The sequence below is a fragment of the Ochlerotatus camptorhynchus genome, unplaced genomic scaffold (assembly GCF_037179485.1).
Source record: "Ochlerotatus camptorhynchus isolate MF236.1 unplaced genomic scaffold, CSIRO-AGI_Acam_v1.1 ptg000135l, whole genome shotgun sequence".
Taxonomy (NCBI): Eukaryota; Metazoa; Arthropoda; class Insecta; order Diptera; family Culicidae; genus Ochlerotatus; species Ochlerotatus camptorhynchus.
This window is the reverse complement of record NW_027040625.1, coordinates 1,240,099-1,266,101: the sequence shown is the minus strand read 5'-3', so window position 1 is coordinate 1,266,101 and position 26,003 is coordinate 1,240,099. Positions and strand designations below refer to the sequence as shown.

Here is a 26,003-nt window from a genome sequence, read left to right as displayed (position 1 = left end):
GTGTTGAAATCTTGGGTGGTACAGGCGATAAGCGCTCGATGTCATTTATCGCCCTGCATACAAAATTCTTGCGAATGGAACGATGCAAGGTCAGCCCAAAACACTGCATATTTTTCAAATGGTACTTCTGTATAAACCTTGACAACTTGTTGAAAAATGTTGCTGCTTCTCTCTGGACTTTAAAATGTAAGCACTTAACTCCAAATTTACGCGGTTTGATGCAATTGGTTCCAAAAAATTAGAAAATTTCCAAAGAAGAAAATGTTACATACATTTTTCTTCTAAGTTTACCACAGTTTTGCTGTGTGAAGCATGGCGATGAATTTGATAAAGCTTGTTTTACAATTATAAATAAAGGACACACAAAGTTAAATAAATAGTAAGACATGAGTTCAAGAGTGCTAAACCACGTTAGAATTACCTTAAAAGAATTGACTACCCCTTGATCCCCTTTCTCATTTTACAGCTGGTATAATCAATTTGACAGATCGATGTCGTTGTATACCAATCGAAAACGAATCCATTTCCTACGCGCTATCGGAATCTTCAAAAACCGATAAAACTGATTATCAGGATGCGATTTACTGCTGCGCCCGAAATTGTACCACCGACAAACCGACATGAAATTTCTGATCAAAGCTCAAAACTGACATCTGCCGCAGTATTCGCGGAAATTATTTATCCTAGTCACGAACACGCCTACAAAATTTATTAGTTGGTTCGTGTCTAATCTATTTCGGACAAATTATTTTTTTCTAGATAAAACATTTCTATGGTTCTGACAGATGGGATCGCTGTACATTTGAATCAGCCGTTATGGATTCTCGATCAAGAGTTAAGTTTCAGTCTCAGTTAAGTCTTCAAAATCAACCAATCAGCGACTGGATCACAAACTGGATCAAAATCTATACCCAGTTGTCTGATCTTAATCTTAGGTTCGGCACAGCGCTTGGCACCGCTCAATCACTCGGCACGAATTAAGGTGTACAGCGTTGAATCAACAATCAATATGAAACTAACGATTTAAAATTGGCTCCCTACTTGACTAGTGTATTGGCCTATTGGCCTACTGTACTACCAACAATCAATACGAAACTAACGATTTTAAATTGGCTCACTACTTCACTAGCCTATTGGTCCCAAGCAAATCGATTAACGAACCCAATTCTAGTCAAAATTCTAGTACTACACAATGTTTGTTTTGATTCTATTTGAAAGTTTGACAGATAAAATGAGCGGTTAGTGGATTTTCAGATGTTTCGAGGGGTGAATCGATTAGCTTGGGACCGAAGATAGTACCAGAGCTGAGCCAAAAAGTTCAGCACGTTAATTCGGGACCTTCTGGTCTTAGAGTTACCTCTATGGTACAACTACCAGTACTACACTATGTTTGTTTCGATTCGCTATGAAAGTTTGACAGATAAAATGAGGGGTTCATGGATTTTCCTATGTTTCGAGGGGTGCATCGATTAGCTTGGGACCGAAGAGAGTACTAGAGCTGAACCAAAAAGTTGAGCACGTTTCTTCGGGACCCTCTGGTCTTAGATTTACCTCTATGGTTGAATACCCCTTGAGTAGCTATATCATTGGAAGTTATTCCCGTTTCAGGAAAAATAAATCGACGCAACTGACAGTTACAGCATGCTATTAGAGCTGATAATCGGATGCCAAATGCAACATTTTTCGCCTTATTGAAAATATCTAAACTCCACTCTAAAGACCATATTGTTTCTGTACTTTTATTTCTACAACCTTGAATGCTACAAATTGAAAGTTAATCAATGATTGCTTGATTATTTCAATGATAATTTTTGTTTCTATATTGCTAAGATTAAAAGATGTTGGAAATAGTGATCTATCAGATTAGCAGACCCCTCATCATATAAGGATGTTATCGATTTCGAAATCAATTAGGGGATGACGGGGTAAGACCGTCATCCTAAGCGATACATTTAGGAACTCCAAATAAGTAAAAAAATTTACATTTTGCTATGCTCCATGTGAATAAGCGTTCATTTACCTATCGACAAAAATTATTAAAAAAACATTAGATTTGTCTCATTTTTTGTGTTTTTCATCAATTTTTGGAACCATATAAAAGGCTCGTTCTTTTATAAGCTAGGTAAGAACGATCGCCAACAGGGTAAGATGTACCGTTACAGGTTTTTCGGTAACTATTGTTCCAAATTGGACGCAACAAGCGCCACATCAAAAAATTTATGGTCACATAGATTGAAATAGAAATTTTTTGGAATTGGTCAACTGGTTCCGGAGATATGGTCAGAACAGGTTCCGGAGACCAGAGATTCGGTGAGCACAAGTCTAGAAATTATCAAAAGCGTTACAAATCCATAATGTGGCGCATACAATCGCATGAGAATTCGAAAATATGATCAATAGATAATACTTGGTCTGGAAAACATCATTAGGGCCTCCTTTAGCTCAGTCGGTAAAGGTGCAACTACACAAAGCGCGGTATGGTCTTGGAATTTTTCGGGATGGAAAATTTGTCGAGTTTGATTGTACTTGTCACCAGAGTTACGACCTATCACACTCACGATCGTCAAACAGCTGATGTTAGTAACGCTTTGTACATTCCTATCAATGTGCTCGTCGAAGCTCTCTCAATGAACATCCATCAAGTTGACGAAAGAAGTAAAAACATAAAGGGTTGTGTTCTAGCCACGACCGCAATATGAAGTAGAACAACGTAAAACCAACAATCAATACGAAACTAACGATTTTAATTTGGCTCACTACTTGACTAGCCTAATGGTCCCAAGCAAACGATTAACGAGCCCCATTATAGTCGAAATTCTAGTACTACACAATGTTTGTTTTGATTCGCTATGAAAGTTTGACAGATAAAATGAGGGGTTAGTGGATTTTCCTATGTTTCGAAGGGTGAATCGATTAGCTTGGGACCGAAGATAGTACCAGAGCTGAGCCAAAAAGTTGAGCTCGTTCCTTCGGGACCTACTAATCTTAGAGTTACCTCTGTGGTAAAACTGTGTATATGTCATGCATTTTGACTACATATTATACTTTATCTTAATTTTTTTTAAGTATTTCATTGTTTCGGTTATGGTTCAATGTCGATTCATGTATTTTTCTTGGAATGTCATAAATTATGAAAATTCCAATTGGGGTCGTAAACAAGCCGTTATATATTTTGGAGTAGCACCCCAGTTCAGTCCACGAAGACGCCATGCATGTTGTGTGTTAAACAAAACTGCCAAACAATACGTTATTTTTTTTTCAGTAGCTCCATCATTAGTTTTAAATTAGGTCTCTGAAGCAGAGAAAATAGTGAAGGTTACATTTTATGATAACACAACATGCAGTTGTTTTCCTTATCAGAAGACGGTACATTCAATATTGAACAAGGGGGAGGAAGGGGTATAACGACCATACGGGTCTTAAGCACCTCTTTGTTCTCCAATTTGGAGGACAACCCTAACATAAAATTATCTTGCATCATCATTATGTAGTTTGCAGCGTGTTCGTAGAATGGTTCAAAATAGAATACTGTGACTTTTCTCAAATCAAACGTTTGGTATTCAATAAGTAGGTGCTTAGTACAACATTAATTGAAAATTAGTCATTTGGGGGGCCTAGTACCATATTGGCCACACCTGGCTATGTTTCGATCCCCTCGGAAAATTGGCGAGTTTCTAAATATGGACAAAACCAGTGTTGGAAAAGTTCGCGATATTTCACGAAGTTCACCAAGGGAAAAAATCGTGAGTCATAGTGATTTTTTGCGAACTTTTCCATCACTGGACAAAACCATTGAATCACATTAAAATTCAACAACCAGTTCAATGGCAGCTATGAGGAATAACCAGGATCCAGTCGATTTCCGGAAACCCCTAGGAAAGTAGCCAGTTTTAGACTTGGATCAAAATCCATTATGCCATGCTTCAAATCACTTCCTCCATGCTGCTTAAGAAAGATATGACAATGAAAGTAAACAGAAAATTGTGTTGCTGCGCGCGAAGGAAATTGTAAACAAACCGAATGTCACCTGACAGCCTATGCAGGAAACAACTAGGTCTAACCAAGATACAAATATAAATTAGGAATTTTGCCAAATATTCAAACTGTTCAATAAAACTAATACAATAATAGTCTTTGAAGTGTAAGTTAACATTCCTTTTGTGGACGTGCTAAAGTGAGCCATGTTGATGAGAAAATTAGTTAAAAGTGAGATATTTTAGAAGAAGTTTTTTAGACTTTTTTTGGACTAAATTAGCGCTGGTAAAAATAGGTCCAACATGAATTATTTTTGGATAGGTCCAACCAAAATTCATAGCTTCACAGGATATTACAAATTAATTTGAATTTCCTACTTCGAGTTGCCTTCACCTTCTCCAGCGTACCAACCAGTAGATGGTGACGCATTACCTTTGACTGCTTTTATTTTGGCTTGATAACACCGAACTCTCTCTGCAACGGACGAAAACCGTCTGCCTGGCGATCCTTCGCATCAAACTGACTGTAAAACATATCTGGTACATCTATACATACAATTAGATTAACATCCGAAGTCCATCCTTATTTAAATATTCTGCACAAAAAATACTTTCTAAGTTCCACCCTGACAGGATTCCAGCCGTTTTTTTTTATGAATGGAGCAGAAAGTATCTTTTGTGCAGAATATGTAAAAATGAATAGAGTTCGGGTGTTAGTCTAAATGCATATAAAGAGGTACCAGATGTGTTTAACAGTTAGCTGTTGATAAACCACAAACAGAATATCATCCTAATGCAGTCATGAGTGCATTTTTCTCAAATGTCATGTCTTTTTTTTTCAAGGGCTGTCATTATAGAGAGTGAGGGTGTTTTGTATAAATGATTTCCGCGGTGAACCTGCCCAAACTGTCTACGAAGCTAATGAACAGCCCCTAGGGGTGTTTACATCTGTGCGGATTTGCTAGCGCTAGTATACTAGCCATGCTGGTGTATCCGCTGATGCCCTGCTTAGATTATGCTGGCTACTTTTTTACACAGTGCTAGTACACTAGCGCTAGCAAATCCATGTAGATGTAAACACCACATTAACCACTGACTTGCTCCTGCTTGCTCCAGGACCTAGTGCCACGCCGTCCAAAGCGGTAATGAGCAAAGGAACGACATCAGCGCTATTTTATATCTTTATATCTTTTCAGGTTCAAGCAGAACGATGTGCAACCAAGTGGTGCTCGATTATGACGACTGGGTTTGGGAAAAATGTTTATTTCATAAAACCAGTGATAAAATTATCATTTGTAAATTTTTCACATTTTTTTTATGGAAGATTGGAAAAATATTTAATTCAGCAGATTTGTGAAGCAATATCCTATCGATTGGCGTATTTAGATTTTAATTTCATCTTTAAATGAAAAAGTTACAAGCGTGCAAAACCTAACACTTTTTCAGCATACATATTTTTTGATTTGCACCCCTTTATAGTGGACAAAGACGTAGTTCTACGTCAAATAATGTTTTATTTCAAAGTTCGAGTGATAGTTAACGTTATTTTAACTGCTCGAATGAAGTGGTTAATTTAAAAACTGTGAAAGTGTATCTAGCCGAGAGCCGGCAAAACGCTCCATACAGAAACGTAAAATCTTCGAAGAAGAAGATGAATTATAATAATAATAACATAAATAACTGTTAATGTTTAACCATGATATCACATAGCTTTCAATTTTCAGTAAATAGAGTAGGGTAACTGCGCCAGTGTTGGCACTAGTGCTTCAGTTTAGGTCCTAGGGTAATGTCGGTAATGTCACAGTTATAAAGCAAGACCATGCTGGAGGCGGCTGGTTTCGATTCCCGGTCTGGTCTAGGATTTTTTTCGCGATGCAAAATTAATGATGTAGTCGAGCATTGACGACCTTCTTCCAGGTGAAAATGAAGCAATTAACTCCAGATTTTTCAAGCTGAACATAAGGTTCTAGAAGAAAAAAATATCAAAATATAGTTCCACGGCAAAGTTCGAGTGGTAGGAAATGTCATCTTGAACTGCTCGAATGACGTGATCCATTTCTCGACTTCCCTAGGCATAGAGGAGACAGAACACTTTAGTGTTATCCAGAATGTGGCCCTGGAGAGTCAAATTACTACTATTGATCATTTGTGTTGAATTCTAATGCGATTTGAGGTGTCGTAGAGGTAAGCGTGGACCTTGTCTGTGTTCAATCCCAGTTGGCGCCGCCAGGATTTTCTGAGGCATAACCTCTGTGATCACGATCAGGGAAGTAAAAGCCGTTGATCCCCGGTCCATGAGTTGATAGGTCTATTGATAGGGTCAAGGTGTGGGAACTGCCTTCCTGGTGTTGGTACTTAGTATGGAAAACAAGATTTATAAAAAAAAAAACAAATCTAGGATGTGTCGGATGAAGTGTTAAGTGTTCAGCCAGCGTTAATCAGTTTGACATCTAGTGGTGGTTTGTTTACCTTTGCCTGTTAGCAAGCTGTTAGTCGATTCAAATGGATTCGAATTTTTAAATAAAAGGATATATTATACGACTTATGCTCTTTTAAAAAATGTTTCTCTCTAAAGTTTCTAAAAAACATTTTAAAACAAATATTTTTTTTTAGAAGTCCTTGTAAACCGAGGGGGGCGACACATCTAAATCTCAAATTTAGATGCTCAACAAATCTCATACTAGCGATTCAATCTTCGAAAAATAAACATACATACAAAAAAAAAACGAATGCTGCTAAACCATAAGCCACATGATTTGAGGAACTGTCCAATGAGTAAACAAAAATCTACGGAAAGCATTACCAGCAACAGAATATGGCCACAAAAGTGTCAGGAACTGACTGCACAAGATCTAAGAACCTGCAAATCGTTGCATGGCAAACTCGGCCAAGATACTCGCTATAAGTCTTCCTGCTCTTTCACCTAAAGTGATTTTGAATCGTCCCGGGTCGAGCACGATCCGCAAAATAAATCTTCCGTGTCCATCAGATCCGGCTCACGAGACCCGAAGACAGTTCAAGCGTCATCTGATGTGATCGGCCATTACCCTCACAACAAGTATTTCTGTTCTTCCAACTCTAGTAACATCGAGCACGGACCCCAAAATATTTTTTCCGTATTTATCGTTCAGGTATTCCGATATTCAGGTATTCATGGACGAGAACGGCTTTCCTGGGAAGCTGATCAGACTGATCAAAGCAACGATGGACGGTGTGCAAAACTGCGTAAGGGTTTCGGGTGAACTATCCAGTTCATTCGAATCTCGCCGGGGGCTGCGACAAGGTGACGGACTCTCATGCCTACTCTTCAACATTGCTCTAGAAGGTGTAATACAACGAGCCGGGCTCAACAGCCGGGGTACGATTTTCACGGAATCCAGTCAATTTGTATGATTTGCGGACGACATGGACATTATCGCAAGAACATTTGGAACGGTGGCAGAACTATACACCCGCCTGAAACACGAAACAGCAAAGGCAAAGGTGGTGAGTGCGTCAAAAACAAAGTACATGCTAGTAGGCGGAACCGAACATGACAGGATTCGTCTAGGAAGTAATGTCACGATAGACGGGGATACTTTCGAGGTAGTGGAGGAATTCGTTTACCTTGGATCCTTAATGACGGCTGACAACAATATGAGTCGTGAAATACGAAGGCGCATCCTCAGTGGAAGTCGTGCCTACTACGGGCTCCAGAAGAAACTACGGTCAAAAAAGTTTCACCCCCGCACCAAATGTACCATGTACAGAACGCTAATAAGACCGGTGGTCCTCTATAGACACGAGACATGGACTATGCTCGAGGAGGACCTGCAAGCACTCGGAGTTTTCGAGCGACGTGTGCTAAGGACGATCTTCGGCGGTGTGCAGGATGTGGCGGCGAAGAATAAACCACGAGCTCGCTGCACTCTATGGCGAACCCAGCATCCAGAAGGTGGCCAAAGCCGGAACGATGCGGTGGGCAGGGCATGTTGCAAGAATGCCGGACAACAACCCTGCAAAGTTGGTGTTCGCTACTGATCCGGTTGGCACAAGAAGGCGTGGAGCGCAGAGAGCACGATGGGCGGACCAGGTAGAGCGTGATCTAGCGAGCATTGGGCATGACCGAGGTTGGAGAACGGCAGCCGCAAACCGAGTATTGTGGCGTACTATTGTTGATTGTGTCTTATCTTAAATGTGATGTTGTACAAATAAATGTATGTATGTATGTATGTATTCCGTCGGTGTCGAGCAGGGTCGTCGTAACAAGATCGCCCACGATCCTCGCAACAAGTATTATAATTCATCTACCTCTGATATCGAATCGTCCCGTATCGAGCACGATCCGCAAAACAAATCTTCGTTATCCACCGGAGCCGGCCCACGTGACAAGAAGACAAGTCAATCGTCATGTGAAAAGATTGCCTACGATCCGCACACCAAATCTATCAAGTTTTCCACCTCTGATGACGTAGATTCGCCTCGAGTTGAGCACGGTCCACGTAAAAAGATCGCCCACGATCCTCGCAACAAACTTTGTAGTTCTTCTCCCTCCAGTGATATTGAAACGTCCAGTGTTGTACACGATCCGGAAAACAAATTTTCCGTCTCTAACAGTGCTGTCCAACGAGACCCGACAACAGTTGAATCGTTATATGGCAAGATCGCCCACGACCCTCACAAAAAGTCTTTATGCTCTTCCAACTCTAGTGACGTCGAATCGCCTCGTGTTGGACACGATCCGAAGATAGTTCAATCGTCACATGATATGATTGTAGCTAGTCATTGTGGTAGATATCGAACGTCAGTTCACGGCAGTGATATGCCACGGGCGCACACGTTAGCTATTGCAAAATCTGGTTCTGAATCAGAATGCGAAGATGTCGACGACGAATCAGAATGCGGAGATGTCGACGACGAAGATCAGAATGCGGAGATGTCGACGACGAAGATCAGAAAGTGCATATTGGTGACTTAACATTGTTTAACGAATTTATTGTTGAAGAATATTATGAGAAGTATCAGAATCTATCCTTAATGATCGACGATGACGAACCTTAATATCAAAGAAAATCAAGGTACGCAGAAATTTTATTTAAAAAAAACTATTAATCTAACATTTATTTGACAGTGGCTGGAAATGCAATAAATTATCCAGATGGATTCAGATATGTTAACACAAATATTGGTAAGCATTGAACACATTTCGTCTCATTAAATGTCTTCGGTCTAACAACCTTGTTGTCTTGTGTCAAAATGTAAAATGTTTGTATTTGTGGCCAAAAATCACTGCAAATATGCAAGTTAAAATAAGTTTCTTTTTTACGGACTCTCCGTCACGACAACCTCTGAGTGAAGTACAGCTGAAAGATGGAGATTTGGGATTTGATGAAATTGACACATCTTATCCAAGAAGCCGAAGACCAATAAACGAAAGATTGTACAACATGCACGAATGCGAGGCTTAGAGTATAGACAGCATAGTTGTACGAAGCTCAAATGTTTCAAGAAATATGATGAGAACACTCGAAAGAAATTATTAGAAAATCTATTGAAGTTTCAAGTTCCGGACAAAATCAGTTTTTGAGCAATCATATGGCGATACGGACAACTGCAAGGCCAAAGGTAAATATATAAAGTAATATAGTATATAAAGTCTTTACTTAAGGGGAAGCTTACAACCCTGAAAAAATACGTATTAATTTTTCTAAAAATATTGAAAAGCAATATAAAAATTTCATTTTGGTCATCATGACACAAGTTGAAGTCAAACTACCGCAAAAATCGACCTTTTGATTTTGTTCAAACATTTTTTATGATGTGAAAGAAAAAATATTTTTTACATGTAAATTTTCTCGGCATATTTACGCGATCATATTTTCTACCTGCTGTCAAAGGGCGGATTCGCGTCTGTAAAGACATGTTCATGTCAACATTGGATGTTAAGGATAAAAAACTTCGACTGTTGTCAGAGAAGCAACTTATTGGTCGAGGCATTTCAGCAGATGATTTAAGATTGCAAAATGGAACTCACAAGGCTATTTCTGAAGTAGAACTACAATATGTTTCCCAGCACATACGTTCGTTTCCTGCCTATTAGTCACATTATGGCCGAGAGAAGTCGTCGAAGCTTTACTTAAATTCCGATTTGTCAGTGAAGAAAATACATGATTTGTATAAACAAAAATGTATGGAGGACAACCAACAACCGGTGCATTCACAACCTACCGGAGAGTGTTCAAAAAAATGAACGTAAGCTTCAGAAAACCAAAAATGGACACGTGCGGCGATTGTGACAAATTTGCCACCGCACTCAAGCTATCTAACGGTGACCAAAAAGCGGAAATCGAAGCTTTACGAGATATGCATCATAACCGAGCTCAGGAGGCATATCGCCAGAAAAATTCGATGTAGATGGCGCTAAATCGAATGTACGCTTCCGAACAGCTTCGTTTGATTTACAGAAGTGCCTCGCTACACCACATTTAAACATTGGAATCGCATACTATAAACGACAACTATACACACTGATTCTGACAGTCTTCAGTATCCACAGTGGTAGTAATACCGTAAACTGTTTTTTATGGGATGAGTCGATGGCAAAACGGGGTTCGCAAGAGATTGGATCGTGTCTGCTAAAGGATTTTAAAGGTATGGACCCTCGCGTAGAGGAAATGGTGTATTACTCGGATAGATGCTCTGGACAAAATCACAACTTCATAATATGTATGACTTTACTGGCTTTCATTGAGCAATGTCGAACCTCAGGGCGGATAATAACAATTGTTCACAAATTTATGACTTCCGGTCACAGCCACATGGAGGTAGATTCAGCACATGCTGCAATCGAAAAGGCTAAAAAGAGATGTTCTGGAAATATAGAGACTCCCAGAGATTGGGCAGTTTTTATTGGTGCCATTCATCGCAAGGTTCCATTTTCTGTACATGAAATGGTACAATCCGAGTTCCTGTCTCTTAAAAGCTTTGACACATACTTCACTCGCCCTAAAAAAAAAAACTGTGAGAATGAACCGATTAAGTTTAAGGACATATCTGCATTTAAATATTGCACCGATCATCCCGGGATTGTATTTTACAAAAATAATCTAAGTGATGCCAAATTTAAGAGTTTTAAAATAAGAAAAGACTGTAGTGTTCCAGTTACCCTGCTAACTCCGATTACAGATGAGCCAATACCTTTGGCCGAGGAGAAACTGCAAGATCTTCGTGAGCTTATGGTATTTGTTTCTAATAAGGCTTACTATGCAACTCTCCTCAAAGAAATAGTACCAAGAAAACAAGGCTGTCGATCAAAATTGGACAAAATTGACCATGTCGATAATGATTTGGACCTTGAGGAAGCTGATCGAAGCTGAAATATTAAAAAAATATCTCTTAACAATAATAATTGATTTTATCGTTTGTATCTTGCATAATTAATCATTTTCAATAAAACCATTCTAGTTAATACAGATTCATTTCCATGAATAGAAATAACATTCGAAAACATTCATACATTTCACTATCCTCAGTATAATAGTACCATAGACAAGCAGACATAACTCTCGCAAGTTGTTCATCGAACAAGCATTTGTATAGAAAATCAAGCAAAGATTAAACTGATATATGGTTACAGACAATGTTATATTAATACCGAGATTAATACCTCGAAGTGAACAGCCAAATAACTAAAATTGTCAGATGAAGCTGCGTTTAACTGTTTTAAATTTTACTTCCGTTATATGCGTATCAGGTTACAACTAAATATGCCGAACATTTCGGAGGACGTCCAGAGAATTCAGTTTAGAATCAAATAAAGTGCAGTCAGATTAGCAAAAAAAAGTCTATGTGTCTCAATATAAATGGCTGGTTATTATAACCCATATAAGCCTTCCGCTACCATCTCTAGATCTCAGGAATATAAAATCAATATGCAATTTTTCAAACGTTAAATGCATATTCGTAAATGATTGTATTTTTCTTTATTATTCCGCTTTTGGAATTTTCCAATCATAATAAATGGCTTCATTCAATCATGCTTCTTATCAAAAATGAACGATGCGGGTTTTCTTTTTGATAACGGCATTAATGTAATTAATACTTTCAAGTGGCTGGCAATTTCGTTCGGTTACATTATGATCACATCCATTATCGGTTTACCATTGGCATCGGCATACGGCCGTCAGGCTGCCTAATTTCCATTCAGTAACTATGACCGATGGAAGCTGATGACTGAGAGAACTGCCCGATACGTGATACTCCTTTCCAATATTGTAGATTATTCGATATTAGGCTTTCTGAATAGCAAATCGGACAAATCATATTCCGTTGACAATTCTGTAAAAATCGGAACAAAATTAACACAACCAAATTCATTACCGTGTAGAGCGTCACCAACCAATTGAGACCCTCTTATCCTTTTACATTTCATCTTCGAGGCCGCTCTCCATCTGCAAGTATTTTCCATTCTCCGGTCCGGAGTAGGTTGGTTCCGGAAGATTCAGCGCCGCCAGAATGAATAACACTCATTAACTCAACCCCAAATAGATTTAACCAACCACAATCCGAAATTTGCCGGCTTCGTGCTAACTAAGAGCCGAAAGATCGATACCAACAAACCATCAAGAAAAAGAACGTTAACATTAAGGTGGTTCGCTGTGAGATCCTTATTCTCGCTACCACTTCGAAACTTTAAGTGCACAAATATCAGCTTCCACGACACGTACTACAATGAAACTGTTACTCCACGTTTGCTGCGCTGCAGCATACATACAGTAGCAATTTCAGGTGAACTCTAATTTCAGAGTTTTGTGTAGTTGAACATTCGAGGTGATTATGCATTTATAGCCCATGTGGTGGCCATTTGTGAACTCTACAAGGAATTACCTTAAGGCAATACAGACCATGTCAAAAACAAGCGGGCGAAAACATAGGGGCGAAATGGATTCTGTCAAAACAAACGGGCGAATTACTTCAGGGCGATACAAGATGTTAACAAACAAAAGGGCGCATGAAACATTTTGATTTTTTCACGTTATAATTTAATCGGAAACATTTTTTTGTTTATCTGACAATAATGCTAACCTTGAAATACAACACATAAAAATATTTCAGTTTTTGAAACGGGTTTATAGTTTATTTTATATTTGATTAGTCTTGTTCAAAATTTCAGATTCGTTTTCCTCAGTTCAAGCCCATTGCGACATTGGCCCTTATTATTCTCTATCTAGATATGGGCAGGATCCAACGGTTTTACTTCTCATACGAAGGAAAACGTGACCAGCGATTTTTATGCTTTAGAAAAATCCTAGGTGCACTTAGAAAATTTCAAAGATGTTTTTATGTGTCCCACGAATTTTTGCAATGTGATCAACAAATGATATTCATATGTCGGACGCTCATTGTACACATAAAACCCAGTATTCATTTGACACATACATTTCATGTGTACATTTGATTGGATTTTATTTATGTGGGGTCACAAGAAAATCATGTGCACGGCCAATGAGATCAACCGAAATTTGAGTTCAGTTTTCTCATAAATCGCAAAAAGTGCAGGAACTCAGCAATGAGTAACTTTGCGTCAGTTGTTTCCGAAATTTTTTGCTCGATTCGTATGGAATTTAAAGTTTGCTTTCTACCGAAAAGTAGGTGAATATGATTATACTCAACGTGATTTTACTTAAAGTAGTTACCAAAAGTAGGAAAATGTGAAAGGGCCGCTGGGTACTTTTTTCTTATCGTGTATGTTTTTGTTTTTGCATCATCCTTTTGCCGCCTTTTAAATATCAGCTGATAGCTTCAACCAGTACAACCAGAACGACACGGATATTTTCTATTGAGTTCTCCAAGCAGGATCTTACGATCACTACACTAATAATATAATTTTACACACACTAGCGTATACTGTCATGTGCACGGTAAGAATCAAACATCCATTTATGAGTAAAAGTGAACCCATTGTCAATTAAAGTGGCACTACTAATTAATGAGTAACTTATTATACCAATGAAGTAGTAACTGTTAGCTACTGTTAGCAGACACTCATTGTTGTTAAAATAATTTACTCATTAATGCGTTAAGGTACTTTTATAAAAAATGGGTTAACTTTTACTCATAAAAGGGTATTTGACTGTTACCGTGCAAGCGAAGGGTTTGTTTTCGTTTTGTTGTTTATTTTTATTTAACAATGACAGCTCTTACAGCAAACAAAAAAAATTCTCACAGCTACCAAAAATATTCATCTCACTAACACACGCAAATCGCACTACTACGAACCCACCTGAAGAGGACTATAGTAGATTTGTAGGTTCATTTACTTCCATTTTTTCTTGAAAAGCAAAATAAGAAGTTGTTTTTAACATTTATTAGTTATGGTTTCTAAATTGAACATGGTTTAAGCATCTTCAAAACCAATAAAAGCATTGTTTTTACACCATTTGCTTCAATTAAATCGACTACACTGGATACGATGATAAATGTTTCCTACACACTTCTTTGTAATCAGGTGTGTAGAAAATAGGTAAACAAAACAGTTTTAGCTTACAAAGTTATTGGCGGCTCACGTTTTGACCGATGAAAATGATATTTTTTAATCAAATATCGTCTTTAAAAGTGAATTAACTTGAACATACGTGTAGAAGCACGTGTCGTAATTATTTTAAGTGTGGTTCTAGCAAGTGAAATCTAGTAAAGACAGGCATTGAAATTACATGCCCTGAGCAGAACAAAATCGACTGATCGTTCTTTTAAATGCAAATATTACAAATGCGTTGACAATATTTTGATAGAAAAGTGTTAAAAAATGTATCCAGAGCTTGCTCATACAATTCTGGCCCAATGTTTAAGGTATGAAATTCGTAATTTACCAAAACACATTTATTTAATGATTGCGGGGGCAGCCATTATTGCATGACGTGCCATATCACCTTAACTTTAAAATACTACCCGGTTTGAAGAATATAGGCTTAACTCACTAACTCATTTATAACTGGTACTCATTTGTGGGTCACAACTATTCATTAATGGGTAATTGGTTAAATCATTGACTTAGTTAAGGCACTTTCTTAAATATGGGTGAAATTCTATTCATTAGGGGGTTCTTTAAAGTTAGCAGGCAGTGAATCAACGTGAATAAATAAAAATTAAAGCAATTTTTGTGATTCGAGCACGAATTTCATATAATACTAAGTACGTGCAGTGACGAATTATCGTGTATTTATTATGTCCGTCGAATATTTGTGTATAATTTTGAGTAATGGCGAGTAATGATGATTTATGTGTATATTTTCATTCTCGTATTTTCGATTCATTAATCGAGAGCAGTGAATTGCTCCTCCGTTTCATCGTTTGGACATATTAATATTGACTTGTAATGGTTTTGAAAATCTAAGAAAACAAAACAAAAGTTGCAAGAAGATCGCTTATGCGTGAATTTATTGAACAAAACAAAGCATCACTTGAATAGATATTTTACTTTTTCAGTTAGTTAGTGTTCAACAGTGTTTTGCAAACTTTTTGATGATGAAAAACGCATAACTTGATGTAGCAAAATGTGAGTGATGTCATAACGACTATCCGTAATCAAGCTTGCTGTTTATCTATTTAAAATTACCGTCCTATTCGCACGAGTTTTTTTTCTTACTGCTCTCCGAAGCTCCTAATTAAACTCATTGAATGTATGTATGTATGTACTCAGACATCCATTCATCATTTCACTTTTTAAAACCAGCCAGTAGATCATAACTCATCCATTCACCACATGTCTATATAAAATAACATTTATGACGTGAAAGATCGCGGGGTCATCACCGAGTTTTGTGGTTAAGTATATATAAATACGGGTGGCGCATACCGACGATGATGATATGCAACGCGGCGGAAAGAAACCGACCGACGATTGCATCCAACCGGACCAACGACAGGAGGAAAGCTCACTTCGCTCGGTGGACCGAAACAAGACAGCAGAAAAACCGCAACATTTCGCAACCAACTCAACCTACGTCGATCATGAGTGAAATCTTTCTGTAGGTTGCCTAAGTGTTTAATTTTTTGCCAAATGTAACATACCCTGGTGGAATGCCGACTACTGATTAGATTTTTTTGCGAGAGAAATGGGCAAGCATAAAAGCTAGCAAAACAAATGCAGTAACAAATAGCCATCAGTTGTGTCGTTTTGGCGAAAACCTAACTCAAACATACACTTGAATGTGGCCGTAAACTTGAGAAGGAAACGTAGTTGGTGGTAATAAATAAACAATGACAAATTAAGTCACTGAAAGCAACTGACTGGCAAACGGAAGGACAGCTCAACTGCTGCTCTTTCGGTCGGTCGTTGGCGCTTTTGCAGTGCTAGGGCGAGGTTGATGAGCTTTTTTTTTATTTACTGTGGGAAAATGGAGAAAATATTACGAAGCATGATTACAATCATAGCGTTTGCCGTAGGTGGTTGGTGGATATGATCAGGCTCGGATGGAAGGCCAATGATGCGAGCACATGGCGATCAGATTGTGCAACCTTTGGTTGTGTGTTTGTTTTGCTGGGAATGGTTCTGGTTATCGCTCGTCTGCTGATCCAGATTACGATCAGGTGCAGTCGTAATCGAAACGAACATCGAAGATTATGTTGAGCAGTAACAATGAATCAGTTCTAGTCGTGTGTATGTTTTATACGTTATGCAATTGAAAGCAAGATACAAATATTCGATCATGCTCGAGGTAGGATGTGTGCCAGTCGCTTATGCTCAGTAAGTGTGAACGACGTGTTTGAATATATTATCACTCCTGCGCTAAAGATGCAAATGATGGATTTTTTTTCCCGACCAGCTATAGTTTGTAGGCTGGAAGTGCCTTCACTGTGTTACAGTTACAGTTCAGGAACGTATGATATAACTGGAATGATGTTGATTTTTTTTTTAATTTATATTCTGTCGGTCTCTATTTCCGAGTGCCAATCACCGACGCCAGGGAAGTGACTTCACAACTGAATCATAGATATTGAACCCATTGGGGCGAGACCAACGTACCAGAGTGATCAAAGAGTTTTTGCCTCATACAATTTTAACGATCTCGGAACAGGAGCAAATTTTCGATGAAAACAAAAAAGATGTACTCAAAGGTATGCTTTATCAAAATTGTGTCTTTGGAAGAATTTTTAAGTAGATACAAGCCATCATAAATTAAATTCCTAAGATCGATAATGGAAAAATCTTACTTACTTGACATCTTACGTCTATAAAATGTTCTACAACGTCGTAGAAGTCATAACTTGCATTTATTTTGCTGAAAACTCCTCCTTATTTGCGATTTTGTTATTCCGTTGGGGTTATGGAGCATTTCTTATAGATAATAAAGGCGACTGTGTGTTTTCTACAAAGATGCCATTCTCCTCAGAGTTAGTAAATTGATAACATGAAAAGAACACTACCCTAGCGTAAGCAGCTAGGGTAGAGAACTACTTTTGCCTAATCGCCCATTTTGGGCCTATCGAGCAGACAACTTCAAATAAATCCATGATTTTCAGAGTTAACAAGTCAATTATGCGTTTGGTACGATACTTTAGTTAATAAGCTACCGAACGAAGTCAATGAGAACGCGTGATATGAAGGTTTTCACCCATTATTCCCAAAAACAAAAGAAGCGCTCCGACCTAATCAATTTTTATCTTCATCTGATAGGCCGAAGTGAATTCATTGGCGTTTCAATGACGTTGCAATGCGTTAGGCCGAGTTTAGAATCCGTAGGCCGAGTTTGGCGTCAATAAGCAGTGTTAGACTTTTGACAATATCTCAACGATTGGTTTCTCTTTATCAAATCTTACGGTACGTACGGAAAGGTAAATAAATTTGGAAGCCATCAGTGATAATAACATTCCGTTTGGTGCTAAACTGCGTTAGATTAAGAAAGACTAAGTGCGGGTTGTGCTTAATAGGCCGGAAATGGGGTAGTTAACCCTATGTTACTCACTGGAGAGCAAATTAAATGCTCTCTCGTGCATTATCACCACTAACCAGCACTGGTTTGAGAGCTGTTATTTCTTGCAGTAAGGAAATTTTGCAGAAACTGACAGAACTTCAAGTTGATGTAACTTTTGCTGTGCAGTAAAATGATTACACTAGAAAAAGCAAATCTCATAGGGTAAATGACGACTTCGGCACGCATTAACTTTTTTCGACATTCAAAATTTAAACGGTAATTTCACTGCATTTTCTCACCAAAACATTTCGCTTAATGTATTCAAACGATACCTAAATATTTCAGCTTCAATCTGATTAGATTTTTACGACTATGCAAATGCATTTTGCCATCTTTTGACGTAGAACTACGTCTTTGATTTCTATATGGGGGTAAACTTTGTGAAAACCGCAAATGGAACATGTCACAAATTAAGAAAGATTTTGAACGTTAATAACTCAGCTGCCCCTGGTCCAATTTCAATAATTTAATTACCAATCGATCAGAAATTTGGCTACGTCGATTTTTACCAAGAAACTATTGAAAAACTGGTAAATGTCCAGCATTGTCCAATAGCGTCGTTTTAACTAACAAATCCACCAATTACCTACATGCATATGCTGCTTCCCCAGCACAGTCGTCAGAGAGTAGTAAGTAGACGAAACAAGCCGAACTGGCATTCGCCTCTGATCCTCGGGCGCGTGCGAATAGGGAGGATGGAATTGCGTAATATTTTGCACACTCATCGCCATATTCAGAACCAAACGCAAATTCTTCAAGATAAAATCACCATTCGTCGTCTGGCTCGCCGTGGCGGTGTCTGACGTATCTCCGGTCTGATTTACGAGGTGTGCTGAAGGTTTTCCTGAAAAATGAGATCCGTGATGCTGTCACCTACACTAAACACGCCAAGCGTAAGCGGCCATGGATGTCATCTACACTTTCAAGCGACAGAGACGCACTCTGTTTGGTTTCGGAGGTTAAATCATCACCAACTTTGGCAACAAAACGGCTCTTTTCAGGGCCACCAAGCTTATTACAGTAAAGAGTAGGAATAGAATTCATCTGCCTGATTGTCTATATTCAGAACCAACGGTCACACAAAATGCTCATGGCAGCTCTCACACCTGGACCCTACCAATCGACCCATCAACTCAACCAGGGACCAACGGCTATACTTCCCGAAGGAAGGCGTGATCAGAGATGTTATGCCTTAGAACATGCCGGTGGCGCCGACTGAGATTGGACCCATGCCTGCTGGGGTGAGAGGTAATCATGCTAACCACCGGCGCCGATATCACAGCGAATGAGATCGACCCAAATTTGGGTTTAGTTATCACAGAAATAAGAAATAAAGTGCAGGAACTCAGCGATGTGTAAATTTGACTCATGTTTTCCCAGGTTTTTTCCAGGATTTTCTAGGGAAAAAAATCCTGAATTTGAGAAAAGTAAAGATTGGATTCACTCAGTCTATTGGTACTACTTCGAGACTGAATAAAATTTTCGTCAATTTCTTCATTTTCTGGCAGATTTTTTAGGTTTTCCACAGGAAACCATGAGACAAATTTACTCATCGCTGAGTTCCTGCACTTTTGGCGATTATGAGTGAACTAAACTCAAATTTGGGTCGTTTTCATTCGCCGTGTACGCAAAAGGAAAAGAGCCAGTGTTGCACATCATTCTGCTTTAACCTGAAAAGTTATAAAAGAGCGCTGCTGTAATTAGCTCATTTTCGCTTCGGACGGCGTGGTGAACAGCAATAGCAGCAGTAGGAAGGTGGTGGCTAGTCCACTCCTTCACACCTAACAAGCAACAATTGACTGGTCGTGGCAAAGGAGGAAATGGTTTGGTAAAGGAGGTGCCAAACGTCATCGCAAAGTTCTTCGAGATAACCGCCATCGGTCGTCTGGCTCGCCGTATCTCCGGTCTGCTCTACGAGGTGTGCTGAAGTTGTTCCTGAAAAATGAGATCCGTGATGCTGTCACCTACACTAAACACGCCAAGCGTAAGTGGCCATGGATGTCCTCTTCTATAAAACGACCCTTTTCAGGGCCATCAAGCATACATCAGTATAGAGTTGAAATAGAATTTATCTGTGGTTGTTTGTCCATATTCAGAACCACAGGCCCCCAACGACCACACAAAATGCTCTCCAGAGTTGTAATCTTGTAACCAAACTTGGAAGCAGGGGTGCAAGTGATTTTGATTGATTATCTTAATCAACTTTCTCTTTGAAAAAAATTACTACAAATTTGGTACGCCTACAATTCAAAAACGGAAAGAGTTGAGATAATAGATAATTGATCAATTAAAAGAACTAAATGCTCTTCACATTTATTCCGTCCACTAGCGGTCCTAAATCAAGCTTCCGTTCGTGCCTCTAGGCACAGTCTCTTCTACTTTTTCTTGAAATGAAACATACGCTCTACAAAATGCGGCTGATTTCAAGATCTCGATAATAGAGCAGCCAGGGGGTAATCAACTCTGCACACTGTGCCGAAACACAGCATGGCACACTTTGACAAGTAGGACACAAACAATATAATTTAAAACAGCCTCACTGTTGAGTCTTGACGTTTTGCCAATCGTTGTTAAGATTGAGTACAGCGCCGAAATTGCCAATGCATTATGAGTTCACATCCTAATGGCATAGTATAGTATAGCATGAACCAGGTTGCACATTTTCGTAGGTGGTACGAGCTCCAAACTGTTGTTAAGAAGGAGACCTACCGTCATCCGTTGTTGTTAGATAGTAATTTGTGATTAACTACTACCTCTTAGATAAAGGATGTTTCTCCCTCCAACAGACCAGAGCTGTCATGGTCACGTCCTTGCATCTAGTGGGGAAAGGGGACGAATGTTAGTCCGACACTTACTTAAGAGAGATGCAGATAACTCTACGACCCCTCATAAGTGTCACGGGAAGGGTGGTTTTTTGTTAGTAGGGAGGGTAAGCCATAGGATACGGTCAACCGGCGTTGCTGGTAATCGTTATATCAAGCATTTATGTGGTGTTTACACTTAGGCTAGTTCACTAGCGCTAATGAGCTCGCTGCTAGCAAAAACGCTCAACAGCATAATTTAAACAGGGCATCAGCGTCTACCAGCATGACATTTCAGGAGCAACTGAAATTCGTGCTTGTTGGCGAGTACACTAGCGCGAGTAAATCCGCACAGATGTAAACACCCCATTAATAAATAGAAGCTGTAAGCAGTTTATCTGTCCGTCTAAACATATTATTCAAAACAGTCTTCAGATTTTGGAATTAAGAAACGTTATCAGCTCGATCCTGTTGCTCTTTTGCGCCTGAAAATGTTTGTTGATCCTAAACATATGCACAATTCATTCTGATCGATAGGAGGTTCTCATGTGTAAAAGGTTATTAATAGTATGTGGAATCGTAGATTAGAATGAAGATTCGCCCTTGGCCTAACTCCCACTGTCTGGCAGTGGCATTATGGATAAAATCTGCCTGCAATAATTTCTTATCAATGCAAGAAGCTTGAACCCGGGAGTTGGAAGGTGACAGCTCTACCGCAGCTACAGTAGCCCATTTCAAGAACGCAAGCATTCCGAAACTATTTTCACACATGATAAGCTCCGATCCAATACATTATCGATGCAAATATAAACCATTGATAATGTACTGAAACTTTCAATCAAGCAGTAGTACAATACTTGATTGACGCGTATTTAGTAAGTTTTGAAATGATCGTCTTGAATTAGATGGATATTTCCTATCGAGGACAGAGGAACGAAAAGGTAAATAAACTTAGGTGAGCGTAATTACGCGTAGTTTAGAACAGTCGGCACCACATGTAATGGATAAGAATTTTAAATTTTTCACTTAATGCACTTTTCAACATCACTTCTGTACTTTCAAATTAACACTTTTTAAAAATGAATTTGTAAATTTATAATATTTTCACTAGAACGAAAACGACGCAGCAAAACAAAAACACGTCATTTTTGCAGCGCGGCCTACTTCCACATTATGAGTTCACATCCAAATGAGCTCAAGTTTTGGAAAAATCAACAGAACCTGATTTGAAATTGATTAAACTTGGTGGACCAAAATCGATATTTTGAACTACTCTAATGTTTACATCACCAGTAATATTCAGATTTTTTCTGTGCAGCGAATCACGTAGACAATTACACAGCGAATTACGTAGACAACTAATTTCTGATAGGTTTTCAGCTCAAACATAACGATAAATGGGCCTCACCACTTTTCTATCCGACCTAACCCAAAAATTCACTGGACTAACTGGACTACAGGGACAAAACAACCATCCTGATATTGTTTAATAAAATTAAACAAATTCTTCGTCTGCACAATACTATCCCGAAAATTAAGGACATGGCAATTTTTTCAACTTCAGTTTTTAAGTCATATCGGAACGGGTTGAGCTTTCAAAATACCAGACCCACGATGATATCTTTCATTAAAGGTTTGAATTCGCGTCCTTAAATGTGGATTTGAGCATTTTCATCGAGACTTTAATTAATAAGAAGGGTCAGATCTCACTACAGGTGGCAAAAATTCTGGTTATTCGATAGAATTCCAATATGATCGAATTAATTATGGCCCCCAACAATACCACCAAAAGATGATCTATGGATCTAGAGATTGGGCCCATCGATTGAGATCTCCTGCCTGACAATTTTTCGTAGACAAATAATAACACCAATAATTCCAGATCCATTTTTGTTGAAATTGGTGAAAAGATGAGATCAAGGCGTTAGAAGCTGTAAAAGTTTTGTCTTGACATCATTGCTAGACAATTGACCAAATTCTTTGGCATATGTGGTTTGAAAGCTGTGACTGATTTAGTTTAGTATCAATTTTGTTGGAAATTTTGTATGATTCTTAATCGTTCGAAGCTGTGACGAATTTAGATTTAATACGTATCAATTTTCTTTGATAAAAGTTTTTATTCGGTTCAATAAGAAGTGGTGAACGATTAAGTTATGGTTTAAAATATCAGTTTAGTACAAAGTTATTCAATTTAGTTTGAAGTTCTGACATTTTTGTTTGAAGTTGTGTTAAACAATTTTTAAAATGACCAATGTTACTATTGTGATCAGCTGTATGGATTGGAGGCCAATAAGATTTAAAAAAATCTAGTGGCGCTATTTCATTGTCAGTCAATTGAACAATTTTAAAGTAGTTTTTAGTTCAATTGTTTCATGACAATCCAAAATACGCTAAATACATTACTAGAATGATTAAGCAAATGTTTATATCATCAGCAAACATGGATTAAATTTGTTTATGAAATCTATTTCCATACAGCAAGTATTAGAATCAGTGGTCAGGAATCTCTTTAAAAATATCCAAATTTCTATAAAAAAAAACAATCAATTAATTTATTAATCATTCCCCATGGAATTTTTTAAAATACTTATTCAACCGAAATACGTTGAAGTAAATTTTTAATGTAATTTGTTTGAATTGGAGTCGGAGTCAAGGAGTCAGAGTCGGAGATACTTATTTTAAAATCAGAGGAGTCGGTCGATTTAGATACAACTCCATCGGTTCTATGTCGTATTATTGTAAACAGACTTTTTTTTTCATTTTCCAATGATAATGTTTTTAAGTGACATCAGAAATACTATCGTCAGGTGATAATTCATCAAATTTCAGAGCATCGATTGGCCAAATTTGCGTTCTCAAGGACTTAGTTATTATAGTTATTATAGGGGGAAAGATGATAATAGGTAAATGTATTGCCGAGGCCATCATTTACCTTACATATAAGAAACCTTTAAACTTGCATTTAGTCATGCCTCGCTCTGAACATTATGAAAGTTTGAGTGGTTTATATGACTGTCAAACAGAATGCAATTAATTTGCCATAAGATCGTTTAACTCATCATTTATCATTGCATCGATAAAAGACAACACATTCATCAATAATTGGTAAAATTTCTAATACGAGCATGTGTTCTGTTACGAAACATAAAAAGTGAATTTCTATTTTAAACCCAACTCAACGGTCATTTCACGCACCCAATTTCGCCCTTTTAATCCTTCCACTAGTGCTCCACCATTAAGCGTCCAATTACACACAGATTAATAAATTCATTCCGCACCGACTCTAATAACTTCCGAATAATTCATTCGCAGCCGAAAGCAGGCTGGTAGCAAACGAACGAAATTTCATTATACAACCGCAGAGTGCCCCAAACAAACGTAAACAACAAACATCATGGACCTGCGATCTCGGACTCGTACCGGTGCGAATCACATTTCTCAATCGAACTAGGTGAATCTGAAGCTCCTTCCTATAATTGCCTTTGTAGTCCGTCACCTGGACGCGCAGTTTGCTCACTTAAAATATTCGTAAACACGGTGGCCATCATAATTTTGGGTGGAGTGATTTATGCACACACGCCGCCAGATTTCACCAATAAAAGACCTTGACTAACGGTTATCTCAAGTCCCGGGTAATGCACCTCAACTGTTACCGCACATTAGGTTTTGTCACGATCGCACTTCTTTCCTAACCTTCCAGGAGAAATCTGTCACTCAAGAGTTCGATTTTCCTAGTCCGTGCGCTAACGTGAAGAGTCAATCACTCGTAACAGAAATCCGGGATTGCATAATGGTCACACTACGGCGTTCATCGGTTCAACTGTCTTTCTACATGTGCACCAATATATTCGCCATCAAACACATTTTTTTTCACATGGCTCTTCAAATTGGATTTGATAATAATTCGTGTGGATAAATTAAGAAAATTGCATCGAAAGAAAGGAAAACTGCATTCACTAACCACAAGATTCCATCGGGGCTTCATGATTCCCGAAGCTAGGAGATTTCGGTTCGCCGTAGACACCAGGGACACGGATCCTCTCGGAGGAAATTTTTGACACTGACTGACAATTGTTTACATCCGCTACTATTTAATATATGGAACGAGCCATCGACTCTTACCACCTCTAACAGAATCGCAAGCCGCCCAACCGACGAAAGCTTTTCGACGAAAGTGAGAGCGCGAGAGTTATGTTTGGGGTGGCTTTAAAGCGCTCGGCGCCCGCGTTGTGCTGGATGTGTGTGGGTCGAGCGAGAGCTTTCACTAGTTAAGGCCACGGAGCTGCAGGGCAGCCCAACCGTAGGCTCACGTTACCTTCTTTTCTCCGGCTCTCTCTCTCTCTAGAGCGAGTTTGGCCTACCACCTAGTCTCAGGTGCGTTGCTGGGAGAAGAAACTATGTTACGAATGTCGTTCACACGTGAGATGGACAAAAACAAGCGCGAAACAAATATACAAACGATACCGTTAACGATGAAACCGGTTTCTCGATTACCCGGCTAAAGATGATGGTGCGAATAAAACAGGGTTGTAGCTCCCAGCTGGTGCTTGGTTAATTTAAACTGTAACATGCAATTATTCTGAGGTCTTCCCATTGCTTTAGGGGTTGTTAATTAACTACGTAGACAGGTTTTTGGGATTCTGAACCCTCCCCTGCGTAGACAATTGTCCATACAAATTTTTTTAAATTTGTATGGGCCGTGGATAATTTCCAACACCCTCCCTCCTCCTAAACTGTCTACGTAATTTATAGACAGCCCCTTACCGGTAAAGGTGCAGCATACTATTCCGGAGGTGGCGTGTTTCATTCCAGGTCTGATTTTGAAATTTTTCGGATTGGAATATTTTTCAGCTTCTTCCAGAATCTCAAAACGATTTTATGTTCGAGATCTTACTGTACGAGAACCTTAAACATATTTGCTTATCTGATACAGTATCGGTCAAAAGTATATAAATTCGCTATTTTTTTTCTGACCGAAAAAGTTCAAAGAGCTGTAACTTTTTCGAATGTACATGCAACTTTCTCAAAAGGGGGAGGTAGCTCATCGATTCTACCGGTTCACCTCCTAGCATCGTGCTATAAGGTACCAGGCGATAACCAGGGTAGTTGATCGATAGCTCGATGACGTCATTTCGTTGACGTCTGCAATGGGCAATTCTCATAGCAGGCGTTGACGATGGGACGTTGTCGAGTTGTTGAATAGCAACTATCGTGGTAACTCACCGATTACCTGTCGATCTGCCAAATTTGGAAAGACGTCTGCATTGAATTGTCTC

General features: G+C 38.7%; 1 protein-coding gene across 1 annotated transcript in view; it reads right to left on the bottom strand.

The window, feature by feature from the left end:
• LOC135700378 (uncharacterized) overlaps nt 1-24,806 on the bottom strand; it is a 39,936-nt gene extending 15,130 nt beyond the window's left edge. The window contains exon 1 of the mRNA XM_065220870.1: nt 24,689-24,806. Coding sequence (XP_065076942.1) covers nt 24,689-24,712 — 24 coding nt within the window. The 5' untranslated portion in view covers nt 24,713-24,806. The remainder of the gene's footprint in view (nt 1-24,688) is intronic.
• Nucleotides 24,807-26,003: the final 1,197 nt, after the last annotated feature.